At 39.4% G+C, this 13,381-nt stretch overlaps 2 protein-coding genes across 2 annotated transcripts in view; both read left to right on the forward strand.

Moving 5' to 3' along the window:
• Positions 1–7,525, forward strand: part of LOC125906047 (neuronal acetylcholine receptor subunit alpha-7-like) — a 36,372-nt gene extending 28,847 nt beyond the window's left edge. Inside the window, exons 8-10 of the mRNA XM_049604428.1 lie at positions 3,598–3,684; positions 4,082–4,191; positions 5,185–7,525. Of these exons, the coding sequence (XP_049460385.1) occupies positions 3,598–3,684; positions 4,082–4,191; positions 5,185–5,727 (740 nt within the window). The 3' untranslated portion in view covers positions 5,728–7,525. The remainder of the gene's footprint in view (positions 1–3,597; positions 3,685–4,081; positions 4,192–5,184) is intronic.
• Positions 7,526–9,431: 1,906 nt separating this feature from the next.
• trip4 (thyroid hormone receptor interactor 4) overlaps positions 9,432–13,381 on the forward strand; it is a 121,550-nt gene continuing 117,600 nt past the window's right edge. Inside the window, exons 1-6 of the mRNA XM_049597643.1 lie at positions 9,432–9,605; positions 11,896–12,077; positions 12,325–12,455; positions 12,671–12,889; positions 12,972–13,050; positions 13,145–13,250. Coding sequence (XP_049453600.1) covers positions 9,526–9,605; positions 11,896–12,077; positions 12,325–12,455; positions 12,671–12,889; positions 12,972–13,050; positions 13,145–13,250 — 797 coding nt within the window. The 5' untranslated portion in view covers positions 9,432–9,525. The remainder of the gene's footprint in view (positions 9,606–11,895; positions 12,078–12,324; positions 12,456–12,670; positions 12,890–12,971; positions 13,051–13,144; positions 13,251–13,381) is intronic.

Below are 13,381 nucleotides of genomic sequence, written 5' to 3' on the forward strand. Positions count from 1 at the left end.
TCGATGAATACAGCTGAAAACTAATGAGATCATCATCAAATCAAATCTTTTACAGCCCAAGTGGTTTCGACACGGAGCCAACCTTTCTATTATCCTCCCAATTTTTCTCCATCCCCAATAACTTTATATCTTAGCCCATTTGTCTCCTGGGTAATGAGTCATTCTGTGAAAAACAATGTTTTTTCATTAATCCACTTCCTCTGTGGCCTCATGAAGTCATCTGATAATCAGCACTGAGTGAATGACTTAACTGCCAGTGGACCGAGAAAACGGTTTAATCTTATCTCAATTGTCACAGTTGACTTGAACGTTTGAGCCCATTTCATGCATAAATTACACAGGCTTGGTGGAGACAGTGTCTGCGGGTGGGTGGTGGTGGCGGTAGGGGTGGCAGTGTGTGTGTGTGTGTGTGTGTGTGTGTGTGTGTCTTGTATGCAGGAATGGGTGTGTTGATTTATGCAGTTTGTGCCTCCTTCAAATCACTGGAGTCCTGCATCACAGCTGGATCCCTTCATTAACCAAACACTGGTTTAAAGCCAGATGTGTGTGTGTGGGTGTGTGGGTGTGTGCATATGTATTCCTTCTGATGTTTTAATAGCTCATAAACAGAAAGGGGAAATAAGAATTGCTCATGTGAAGTATAATGTTCTTTTATGTAGATTTTAATGCCCCTTAAATGTGTTTGAAAAGGTTTTAATAAGTGTGTGTGCGTGTGTGTGTGTGTGTGTGTGTGTTCACAGATCGACTGTATATGAAGTCAGTATATCAGCCCAGCGACGCGTTGACATTATTATTTGAGAATGGTGAACACTCATTGAGAAATTTGTTGTCATGGCAGCGTTTATTCCCAGATTTAATTTCAGTAAAATTGGGCTGCCGTGAGAGTTATGTTTGTAAAACGCACAAATGATTCAACGGGAGTATTATTTTTTATGAATCTTGACCCTCATAGTCTCTGCATTTTGCATTTGCATTTTTATATCAATGTTATAAATCATATTTCACAGAATCTTATTCATACGTTTAACGAGTCGGTACGTCTAAAAAAAAAAAAAAAGCGAAACATTTCCCGTGTGGTATCTAGCTATGCACACAGTTAAGGTTTCATGTGTAGAGGCTCTGACATTTGCATCTCTGAAGCATCTGCTTGCATCACTGTACAGCAGAGGTTAATGGAATTAAAGGTACACTGTTGGTTACTGTTGAGTGACAGTGAGAGCCAACACCAGAAACACTCAGCTTTGTGCACTTGGCATTGCGCCACCATTTTCATAGCTCCCTCTTTGATGCATGCTGCTTATGATCTGGCACCTGGTCATTACCTTTTTATGAAGTCCCGACCTCACCTGAGGGCTAAGCCTGTAAACATCCCGCTCACAGCAAAATAAGCAGAAAATAAGAGACTACAGGCAGAGGGCAGAGTCTGCTGAAAAATACACCACCACTCACTTCAGTTGGGTCATAAGTGATCATTAAGAGAGTTCAGTTTAGGACTAGATGTTACAATCCCTTCATGTACATACTTGAGACTATGGGTGGGAGTGATAGTGACGTGTAGGGGCTTCAGAGTGGGAGCCAAAGGGCTAAGGTTAGATGGACAGAAAAGTAGGATAGAGAGACGTCTGTGCAGACTGAACTGTCCACTGCCGTACACTCTACCTCCCCCTACTCCCTCATTTTGATGGGAGAAGAGAGAAGCAACAGGAGAAAAACTTACCTAACGTTAATCAAGGTGAAGTGTAACTGGTTGATTGTTGGTGCGCTGTGAGTGGTAGTTGGAGCCATGCTGGGGAAGGGGTTGGGGGTTCAGGGAAGGTGAAAGTTTCATTGGGGTCATCAGGTAGGAGACATTATTTTTTGTAGGTCTACATGTTGTTTTTCGGGAAAATCCTGCACTGTACCTTTACGTTTGTGTGACATTTGTGACAAGATAACATTTACAAAAAGTGGCCAGAAATATTTTCTTGAAACAGCTGACAGTTAACTTTGAAAAAAAAAAAAAAAGTTCCCTAGCATGGGTTTTCTCTGGGTACTCCGGCTTCCTCCCACAGTACAAAGACATGCAGGTTAATTCATTCATTCATTCATTCATCTTCTAACCGCTTCATCCTCTTGAGGGTCGCGGGGGGGCTGGAGCCTATCCCAGCTGACACTGGGCAAAAGTAGAGTACACCCTGGACAGGTCGCCAGACTATCACAGGGTTGACACATAGAGACAAACAACCATTCACGCTCACATTCACACCTACGGACAATTTAGAGTCACCAATCAACCTGCATGTCTTTGGATTGTGGGAGGAAGCCGGAGTACCCAGAGAAAACCCACAGAGGGCATCCCCCGCCCGGGGATTTGAACCCTTCACCCTGTGTTTGAACCAGAAACCCTCTTTCTGTAAGGCAACATTGCTAACCACTGCCCCCTGGACTACAACAGTCCAAAAATAAATCCCAAATCCAAAAGCTAGAGTGTTTAAAGTCAAATTTGTGATGTTATAGGGTATAAAGTCTGGAGCTGCTCCACAGACAACAAATTGGGAAAGATGTTACAGATGGCACTGAGAGCACCCAGGGGAACGTTCTGAGTATATGTGTACATTTTCTTTTCAGAACTGAGAACAGTACAATAGAATAAAGCTCCTTAAGGTATAAAAAAAAGAAAACAAACATTCTGTGCATCCACAAATTCAGCCTCCTGTTCATCGTCTGTGCAGCAGCTCCAGACTTTAAACCCTATGACATCACAAGTTTGAAATTTACTTCTCCGGTTTCTTCTCCGGAGAGAGAGCAGCTCATGTTCACAAATACTAATTAAACCTTCCCTGGCTATGGAAATGACATACTGGAGCTCTTAATTCAGGGGGTGTTCCCCTTTAAGTGTTTTTCAGACATGTCAATCGCACATCAGCATGCCTGCAGTTAATTAAGACATGACTCTTAATCCTGCTGAGAAGTTGAGTCTTTTAGTGAGACAGTCGACGAGCCGGTGGCTTAGCAATGTCAGCTCATTAGTGAAAACTCTGCTCTCAGGTTTTTTAAAGATACCTGTTTGCCTCTCTGTGCTTGTACTTTCTCAGGTGATGTAGTCAGCGACTGTGACACATTATAAGCCTCAACAGCTCCACAATTCTAATTTTGGGGAGTTCTCCTTCACGTTTGGCTGCGGCGCAGTGTTGTCACATTGTGGAAGGGAAGCGTAAAATTTGAAACAAGGCTAAATTAGCATAAGAATATAAGGCATCACAAATGCATGAAATGTATTGGAGGACTTTACGCAAAACAGACACAAAATGTGAAAAGCAAAGAAGAGAGTACAGTGCAAGTGGAGACAGAATGGGCTGAAACAATGAGGATTCAGTCATGCGATGCTGAAAATCTGGCACTGGAGTGGACTTCATCTTTTGCATATTGTTCCAAAATCATTCTTAAGGACTGAAAATGTGCTTGACTGTCATATAATAACCAGTTTACGCAGACTTGTGGCAGATTTCAACATCAAAGCCTCATGGGGCCCTGTCATAACTCTGTGATTTAAATACTTTTCATTGCATTTAATAGTTTTGTTGTGAAGTGCTTATTGAGATTTGGTCTCCTTCCCAGGCATTACAGTCCTCCTCTCCCTGACTGTCTTTATGCTGCTGGTTGCAGAGATTATGCCCGCCACATCGGACTCGGTGCCTTTAATAGGTAAGCCAGGCTGAAGTTAAAAGCAGTCTCTATATGGGTGTCAGCTGCTATCAGTGGGAAGACACGGGTGGAAATTTGTGTAGTCATTTCTCATCAAGGGCTCTCTCATATCACAGTGTAACTAAGTTTAAGCAGACATCCAATGTTTGGATTTTCTTATTTAGAGATCAGTCACCATGTTTGAAACAGTGGAATGAAAAAGTAGCTTTTGGCACTTCTCGGAGATACTTAAAATGAGCAGAGCGCTCGAGGCAAGAAGGGAGTTTTGGTCTCTTTGGCTCTGAGCTCTTTTCCTTACACTGAAACCTTCATTTTATCCTCATGTTTTCTCCTTGAAATGTTAACCTGCATGACAACACTCTCTGTATCCATTCTTCTCTATTTCTCCTTCACCCAGCTGAGTACTTTGCCACCACCATGGTCATCGTTGGTCTCTCAGTAATTGCTACAGTTCTGGTCTTACAATATCACCACCACGATCCAGATGGAGGAAAGATGCCGAAGTGGGTGAGTGTCGTTTCATGTTACACCCTTATCTGGATTTCTTTTGGTTTTTAATTAGGTTATAGTCAATTTTGCTTCACTTAAAGTGGTTTATTAAGATTAATATGCTTTTGCTTGTGTAAAACTGTATGTCCATAGAGTCCTGTGTGTCCATCTTTTAAAGGTCCAGTGTGTAGGATATATTGGTGGACATAAGATATAATATAATAAGTTTGTTTTTTTTAATGTTTTACTGGTTTAAATCATCTGTTTTAGAGAGGAAGAATTCTCTGTGGATAATTCAGCTCATGGTAAAAACCTCCCGAACAATGAACACTAAAGCAATAAGTGGAAGTTCATGTTTGGCACATGGGAGAAGTTTCAGCTGGTTGCAGTCTGCATCCTCACCACTAGATGGCACTAAATTATACACACTGTTCCTTTAATAGGCAGAAATGTGCTGAGAGGTTTTTGGTCACGCACAGAATTCAGTCTGGCCATTGTGTTTCTATAAATGTCTTTCTTTCTTGCACAGTGGGATCACCTGACATAATGAATGACATGAAATTAAGATGTGATCTGATGTAATAATGTAATGAAAAGATTTAGAGTCAAAAAATGCTACAATAGAAAGTGGAGTGGTTACCGGCAGTTTAAAACGCCTGCTACAGTGAAATGATTTTACCTTTTGTACTTAAACTGTTGACCAAAATTTGAAGGTGCTGCATTACACAGTCAGAAACTGTTATGTTCTGGGGCTGGTATAATCAGCTTTTCATTATAATTGGCCAGTTTCAGAAAACTGACCTTCACAAGTGGAGCACCTCTCTGAAATGCTGAGCTGATTTAGCTTTTGTGAAAGTAAAAATTCTTCTGGTAACCTAAGAAAATTAGACAAAAAAGGATAAAGGATGAAAGACAGGTAGTAATTCTTTGATGGATGTGTCCTACATTTATTGAAAGTTAAAAAGACCCTTGTTAAATTGATTTCTTTTTCATAACTTTTTGACCCCACAGACCCGTGTGATCCTGCTGAACTGGTGTGCCTGGTTCCTGCGCATGAAGCGCCCAGGTGAGGAGCGGGTGCGTTCAGCCTGTCACAACAAGGCTCCTCGGAACAGCCTGACCAGCATGGACCTCAACGCCAGTGCCTCGGCCTCCCAATCCACCAACGGCAACATGCTCTACGTTGGCGTCCGTGGCCTGGAGAGTATCCACTACTCCACAGCTGCCACCTCTCCCGACTCCGGGGTCCTCTGTGGACGGCTGGTTGGACGAGCAGGTGAGGAGGAGATGCTCCTCCCCACAGTTCAGAGCACCTCAGTTACCAGCGTGGAACCAGAGCTGATCAAGATCCTGGATGAGGTGCGTTATATTGCCAAACGCTTCCGTGACCAAGACGAGGACGAGTCAGTGTGCAACGAGTGGAAATTTGCTGCGTCTGTTATCGACAGGCTTTGTCTCATGGCTTTCTCCCTCTTCACTATCCTCTGCACCATCGGGATCCTCATGTCAGCTCCCAACTTTGTAGAGGCCATTTCCAAAGACTTTTTCACCTAAGGACTTTATCAGGAAACATAAAATAAAGCCTATACCAATCTCTCTTATCACAGAGTAACCATTTGCAAGCTCATGGGGTGGTCATTTGTATACAGCTAAGTCTGCTATATGGGAATCGTATATCACCAAATATTCAACCACACATTAAACAAAGTCAAACTGAGGACATGTGCAGTAATCCAGGCAAAGTTTATGTAATGCATAAATAATTTAAAGGTCCAGTGTTTAGGAGTTAAGGACATCTATTGGGAGAAATGGTGTTTCATATTCATAACTCTGTTTTCATTAGTGTATAATCACCTGAAACTAAGAATCTTTATATTTTCATTACCGTAAAATCAGACATTTGTATCTACATATGGAGCGACTCCTCCTCTTTGGAGTCGGCCATGTTATTTCTACAGTAGCCCAGGATGGATAAATCAAACACTTACTCTAGATAGGGCCATTCGCGCTTTTGCATCAGCCACCGTACCTCTCCTGCACACTTGGCTCATGGAAGAAGTTCTCCAACATCATCGCTGGATGCCACTAAATCCTACCCACTGGACATTTAAAGGAACAGTGTGAAAGATTTAAGGGGGATTTAGTGGCCTCTAGTGGTGAGGATTACAGATTGCAGCCATCTGAAACTTCCCCTGGTAAGAATTCTTTCCGTGGTTTTTACCGTGAGCCGAATTATCCACAGAGGTCTCTTCCTCTCCAAAAAACCCCCCACACCTGGTGATTTAAACCGGTAAAAACACTTGATAAAGCAGTTTCACGTTACAAATCAGTGTTTCTCCGGCACTGTTTAGCATGTTAGAGACAGGCCGCTAGCCCAGCACCTGCTTATGTGTGCTCAACTTTTCTCTTTGATAACTTAAGATCCAGATGTTCAGGAGGTTTTTACCAGGAGCCAAAATTATCCACAGAAGTCTCCTCCTCTGCAAAACAAACGGACCTGGTAATGTAAACCGGTAAAAGTACTGAATGAAGCAGTTTCACACGAAAACACAGTGTTTGTCCGATGCTGTCTGGCTCATGGGGGACGGGCTGCTAACTTAGGTGGCCCCACGCAAGCAAATGGCCTTATCAAGAGCCAAGGTTTGTCCACTCTGGGCTACTGTAGAAACATGGCAGTGCAACATGGTGACCTCCAAAGACAAGGACCTGCTCCCTATGTAGATATAAAGAGCTCATTCTAAGGTAAGGAAAACACAACAATTCTTATTTTCAGGTGATTATACACTGAAGAAACATTCTTATTATATTCTTCAAATATATCCCCCTTAATCCTACACACTGGACCTTTAATGTATACCTTACATGATGGTGGTGATTATGGCCTGTTTTTGCCTTATATATATATATCCCAGTCTGATGCTATATTAAAGGAAAACAGCTAAATTTGATCCTCTAGTACTGTTTTAAAATGACTGAAAAATACAAAGCATTGTTTAAGTGGTGTAATTTGCAAAACTACAAAGAATGCGGCTGTGGTTTGTTATGTGATGTGTATTATTGTTCAGTACAATGCATATACTCTCACTATTGAAATGTATTTGTCGTATCACATGACTGGTCGTATATCCAAAGCAGTCATGTGATGTTGTAAGTTGCCTTTCTATAAATGAAAATTATTGCCAGTTATAAGCATAATCATGTTACTCCTTGGTTTTACTTCTTGATTATTTTTTATTTTACATTTATGATAATTAAAGAATTACCGTAAGGTCAAAATAGTTAAACAGATTTTCATGTCAGTTAATACAAATGTATGTTTTTGTTGTACTGTGACATTTCACAAATAAACATTTTTTCTATTTGAAAAACGAGGACTGAATATCAAAAATGTTTTTTGCTGTACAGACCTGTGTGTTGTGTACCAATATAAGTATACTCCTGCTCCATCTACATTTTCCTATTTGGTCTACAGATGATAAACCTGACCTTTGCACTGTCAGATTGAAACAACTGAGACAGACTGGTAGAGCAGGCTTTTTGACATCCAGCCAGCAAAAGCCAAAAACTACTCTGGAGAGATGAAACAAAAAAGTACTCCTGTAGCATTTTGTGGAGGATGATGAGTCATCAGATAGCCTATATCTAATTCTGCAAGACTGAATGAACTCAACAAAAAAGCTGTTACAGAAAATATAGCCTTGAGACAGGAAAACAATTTTTAAGGGAATTAGAGCGCACATCACTTCCCTCTTTCCATAAATGTAAAAAACAAATGATTTGAAAAAGAAAACTCACCAACAACTAAAACATATAGAGGCAATCTTATATTTGACACAAGACTTCCAGGAAGAACATTTACTTTTATTAATCGCCAGATTACCAAAGAATTAATACAGTTTATTCAAAGTTTTATATATTGCAGAAAAACAGCCCTATTGGAATATTACGGACGCATTAATGTGTGATCTCAACTTTTTTATATACTGTTGAGTAGTGTCGAGTACATCACATTTTATAAGATTGTCATATTTTGTACTTATTTTAATCTTAAGTAAGTAACAAGTAACAAGCTGTCAAATGAATATAGTGTAGTAAAAACGACAAGTATTTAGCAACCTTCAGTATGTGAGTAGCCTGCATGTACTTACCCGGCAGTAAAGGAAGTCATGTATGTCTGCATTCGAAATTTTACTTGAGTAAAAACACAAAAGTCTTTAAGGTAAAAGTGCTCATTATGCAGAATGACCCATCACGGAAAAATAAATACCTACACTGATAACTTGAATTGGAAAAATATTTGGAATCTTCCATACAAATATCTACATCCCAATAAAATAAGGGAAGTTTTCAATTCAAATTCATGTATAATTATTATCTAGCAAGTCATTATTCTCGTAAATTTGAGAAGGACATTGCAAAAAAGGTTAATTGTGTGAGATGTATGCAGAAAAAAAATGCTGCACCTCTTCTGACAATGTGTCTACACTCAGTACATTTTCCTATCAGCAATACATTGGGACACATCTTTCTTAAATTTTTGTTTGGTATCTACAGCAACAATAGTAAAAACAAAACAACAACAAACAAAAAAACCCTCAAGAATTATGTAGAATCAATTCAATTATTATTTTAGCAAAGTATCATGTTTGTACATTCAAATTTAATCATTCAAAATATTTATTTATAGTATTTTAAAACAGGAAACTGCAAAAAAACCCAAAACATTTATTTGTGTTCCTTTAATGGTTCCATTTAAACGATTCCTCTTGGCTCTGTTGTTTTGTCTGTATTAATGATTTCTTTGTTGATTTCTGCTGTCAATAAAGATAAAATAAAGGTATAGTAGTATTGATTAGACTTCCAATGTAGAAAATACCACCTCATTATGGAGGGAGTCATTACTTTATGCTGGTGAAGTGTCAGATCTCAGGTTGCAGCTGAAGGCATATGTATTTCTCTCAAAATACAGTTCAATAATAATTCCACTGCATAACAAAACTGCCATCTAGTGATTGAGTTTAACAGGCACATTTACACCATTTTGATTTTTTTTTTTTTTTTTTTTTTTAAAAAGTGGTTTATAGTTTAATGAGCTGTTGAATCTAAATTAAGATATACGTTATGTTTATTTTAGACCCTTGACTAAATAACGGCTTATTGTTTTGTTTTGTTTTTCTTATTGGAAGTCAAATCAGTTGGTGGGAACCTTAATTCACAGCTCGGGACGCTCGTGTGTGCGCCGTTGTTATGTCGCCGGCTGGAAACACAGGCTCTCATTCAGTTTTGGCTTGAAGAGACGCAGCTACATTTGGTTTGAGCTTTGAGTTTAAAGTCTCTTTTGTCTATAAAAAAATGTCGGAGGCTTTGTTGCAGTGGTGTGTGGACCAGTTACACCACAAGTTTGGGCTGGAGGCTTGTGAAGACATCGTGCAGTGAGTAACGTTAACGTTAGTTAGCATAAATATGACTGTTAAACTGCTGACAGCTCTGCCAGCAAGCTAACATCTGTGTAGCAGATGACAAGCTAGTTTGGTAGGTTGCTAGCTTGGTTTAAGTTTCCCAGTGTGGTTGGATTAAATCAAATTACTGCCAATTAACGTTATGTCTGTGTGTTAAATATACAGCGTTATAAGTTTGGCATTACAGCCGTCACAGTAGCAGGTAGACAGTCTGACAGGTGTGTTAGCTGTTTCCTAGCTAATTAACGGGTCACCAGTGCTGTCAGTCCCAAACTTGTCAGCCTTTATTAAATCTAGTAAATCACATTTTCGGGGTGACACATCATTGGTTATGTAATTTTGTATCTGTGCCGGTTATGCCATGTGAATGATTAAAGTTTTGTAACTGACTTTTGTAATTTAGGGCCAGGAAATTAATAAAATGTTAAATAATCACATGGAAACACTCTGGCATGTTTTCAGCATCATGTAATCTCCACAGAGGCACAAGAAAGATTATTTAAAGGTCCCATACTATATAGGAGTGGGTGATATGGTTTTGAAAGACAGTTTGCCTCCAAATATTTAGCCAAAACTAAACAAGTTTGTGAACAACAACAGTAACTCAGAGTGAGATTCAGATTCTGTATACAATATTAATAGTTTAATAAAATAAAATCTACCATGAGTTATACATTTAAACAACTCCCAAGTACAAATGTCCCCTGGGATCTATATATATATAAATCAACAGGTGATTTCCTTCTTTTAGTAAAATCCTAAATGATTTGTTTTCCACCTGGACCTTTATGCTCTGCCATTTCTCCTCTAATCATCACGCTGTAACCTGTGACAGGCTGTTATGACACCACAACTATCACATATTCACATATCCGTAGTTTTTTGTCGAGCCACAAGCATCACGTAGGTTTACATTACCAAAGGTTTATGACAAAATCACTTGATGACACCAATTCTTGTGTGTGCACGGCGAGAGAGGAGAGGGAGAGACGCTGTGCTGCTGCCAGAGGAGCCGCTGAATGAGTTCTCTCTGAGTAGTAAGTCACTAAAAGAGTCTGAGAAGTCCGGGGCTGTTCATGAAACATTCAGGACGCCACAGTTTATTCCACACTACTGAAGCTGCTCCTCTTTTTGGAACCACCGCAGAGTTGGTATTCATTTCATTTTCTGCTATGCTTGTTGTTGCTGTGGGTAACAGTATGATGTCAATATGTCAATGAGTGGAAATATTGCAGGTATCACAATATGAATTTTTCACCATACTAAAAATTTATATCAGTATTATCATGAACAAGATGATATGGCACACCTCTAGGCCCGTATTGGAAAAAAATGAGTCTTTTTTAATAGAAAGCAAGTGTAGGTGCTTTATCAAAACGCTCAATCCACAGAGAAATGCACATAGTCCATATTCAGAAACTGTTTCTATAACCGAGGTGTCAGGATTCCAGTGAAGTTGTGATGTCACAACTATACCATATGAAGTTAGAATCTGCTGCTACAGTGCTATTAAAGTCATTCCCAGCTGCAGTGGCCGTGCAGATATGTGAGAGCGCAGATGTGAAAGACCAACACTGACCACAGACTGGTACAGACTGGGCTTTCTCAGAAGTGGAGCTTAAAAGAGACAGGTGCTAAAATTTAGTGTTTCAGAAAGAGGGTGAATACAGGTATGTTCAGGCAGACAGTATAAAAAAATGTGTTTTTTGAACATTAAATCATGTAAACATGTTCAAATAGAAACCTAAAATACAAGTATCAACCTGAGAGTGAGCCTAATACGCACCTTTAAATTATCTGCAGACACAAGACAAAACGTATATGGACAAATAATATATTCACACATACTGATTGTTCATTCCTAGTTCTTATTTTTTATTCTAATTAGACATTATTGTCTCACAGTCATTTCCTAATTACATAAATAAGATACGGAGGGCAATCAACTTAGTCTGTATGATATACAAGCGTAAAAAAGTCCCACAAGTAATCGTTTAATGAAAAAGAAAAAGCAAAAAACAGTATGTATTTGGCCTTGTGAAGTATTCTAAATAGTTATAAATAAAATCCATAAAGCAAACAAATTCTTGAATATTATTGAAGTAATAAATAGGCAAACCTCTTAACAATGCTGTAAGCCACATAAATATAAAGAAGCAGTGTGTACGTAGACATGCCTTTTTAGATTTTTAATATTTCACTCATTCACTTTGACAATCAATGTTATTAAGTTAAATGGTAATTGTATCATTCTGCTGTCCAGATACATTCTTACCATCGAAAATGCTGAAGAGATTGAGGAGTATGTTGGAGACCTCCTGCAAGGCACCGATGGGAGAAAAGGGGAGTTCATAAAAGATTTCCTCAGCAGATGGAAGAAGACTCGAATACAGGCTGCAGATACCTCAAGTCCTTTCCTTCTTAAGGAATCTTTTTCATCAGCAGGTAGGCTGTTAAATGTCTCATGTCTGGCATTCAATATGTTTTGATTTAGATTGTACATGAAATTCCTCCCAGCCTTTAACAACCTCCTATAAAATCACATCACAAGATACATTGGGCATGACTAAACATTGTAAATATATATATTTTAATTATTAAGGTCTTATGAATAATTCACTGGGAGATCAGAATTTCTCTCAAATGCACTAAACATGGTGTTTGTTTAAGGTAATTTGCTGTCATTTCCTAGATTCACAAGATATGACCAAAGATAGCCAGAAGAAGTCGAAACGCAAGGGCCGTAACAAACAGGAGCTGCCGACTGTGAGTCAGACTGAGCCTGAGCCAGAGGCAGTCAAAACCCCCATCGATCTAATGAGGGTGAGTACTCATAAGTCCTTAACGTCACTTTCTTAAATAAAGTACAATAAAATAATCTACTTTATGAAGGTATTTCTCATGGTTTGAGTAGAACGACACAATACATTGAGTTAATTTGCAGTTGATCCATTTCATTTTTGGATGTACTAACTTATCTACCTCGTCCATTTCTCTCCTCCTGTCTTGTTTCCTTTCCTCATTCACTACTTTCTCAGGCCCAAGAAAGCAGCAACACCTCTTCAACAAAGAAAAAAAGTAAGTTTGTCAATCTCTACGCTAAAGAAGGCCAAGACAAGCTGTCTATCCTCCTCCCAGGTCGACATGCCTGTGACTGCCTCGCCCAAAAGCACAAACTGATCAACAACTGCATCAGCTGTGGTCGCATCGTGTGTGAGCAGGAGGGCTCAGGACCATGCCTCTTCTGTGGAAGTCTGGTACGTCAGTGTGTTAAGTCCTTAGATTTCTTTTTTCAGTGCACTCTCGGTATTCTTTACACAGTGTTCTTTACTGATTCAGGTCTGCACAAGAGAGGAGCAGGAGATTCTGCAACGAGACTCCAACAAAAGCCAGAAGCTAAGAAAGAAGCTTATGGGAGGTGAGAGCCAAAACTAGTCAGAGTTATTAACTGCTAAAATATCTGAATAATGATGTGGATCAATGCTGTAAGTTTGTTTTTATCTTGGTGACAGACGGAGGAGAAAGAGACTATCTCCCACACCAAGAGGCCAAGATGAAGGCTGGCTTGGAGAAGGCTGTGCAGCACAAAGACAAATTGCTGGAATATGACAGGAACAGGTATCTTAAAACACACTCATGAAAAGAGCTTCACAAGAATGGATAGATTTACTGCTTAGTGTTCAATGTCCACACTTTAATTGTGCATTTCAGTTACTGCAGAAGACACTTACCTATGTATTTACTGTCCC

This window comes from Epinephelus fuscoguttatus, linkage group LG2, assembly GCF_011397635.1.
Source record: "Epinephelus fuscoguttatus linkage group LG2, E.fuscoguttatus.final_Chr_v1".
Taxonomy (NCBI): domain Eukaryota; kingdom Metazoa; phylum Chordata; class Actinopteri; order Perciformes; family Serranidae; genus Epinephelus; species Epinephelus fuscoguttatus.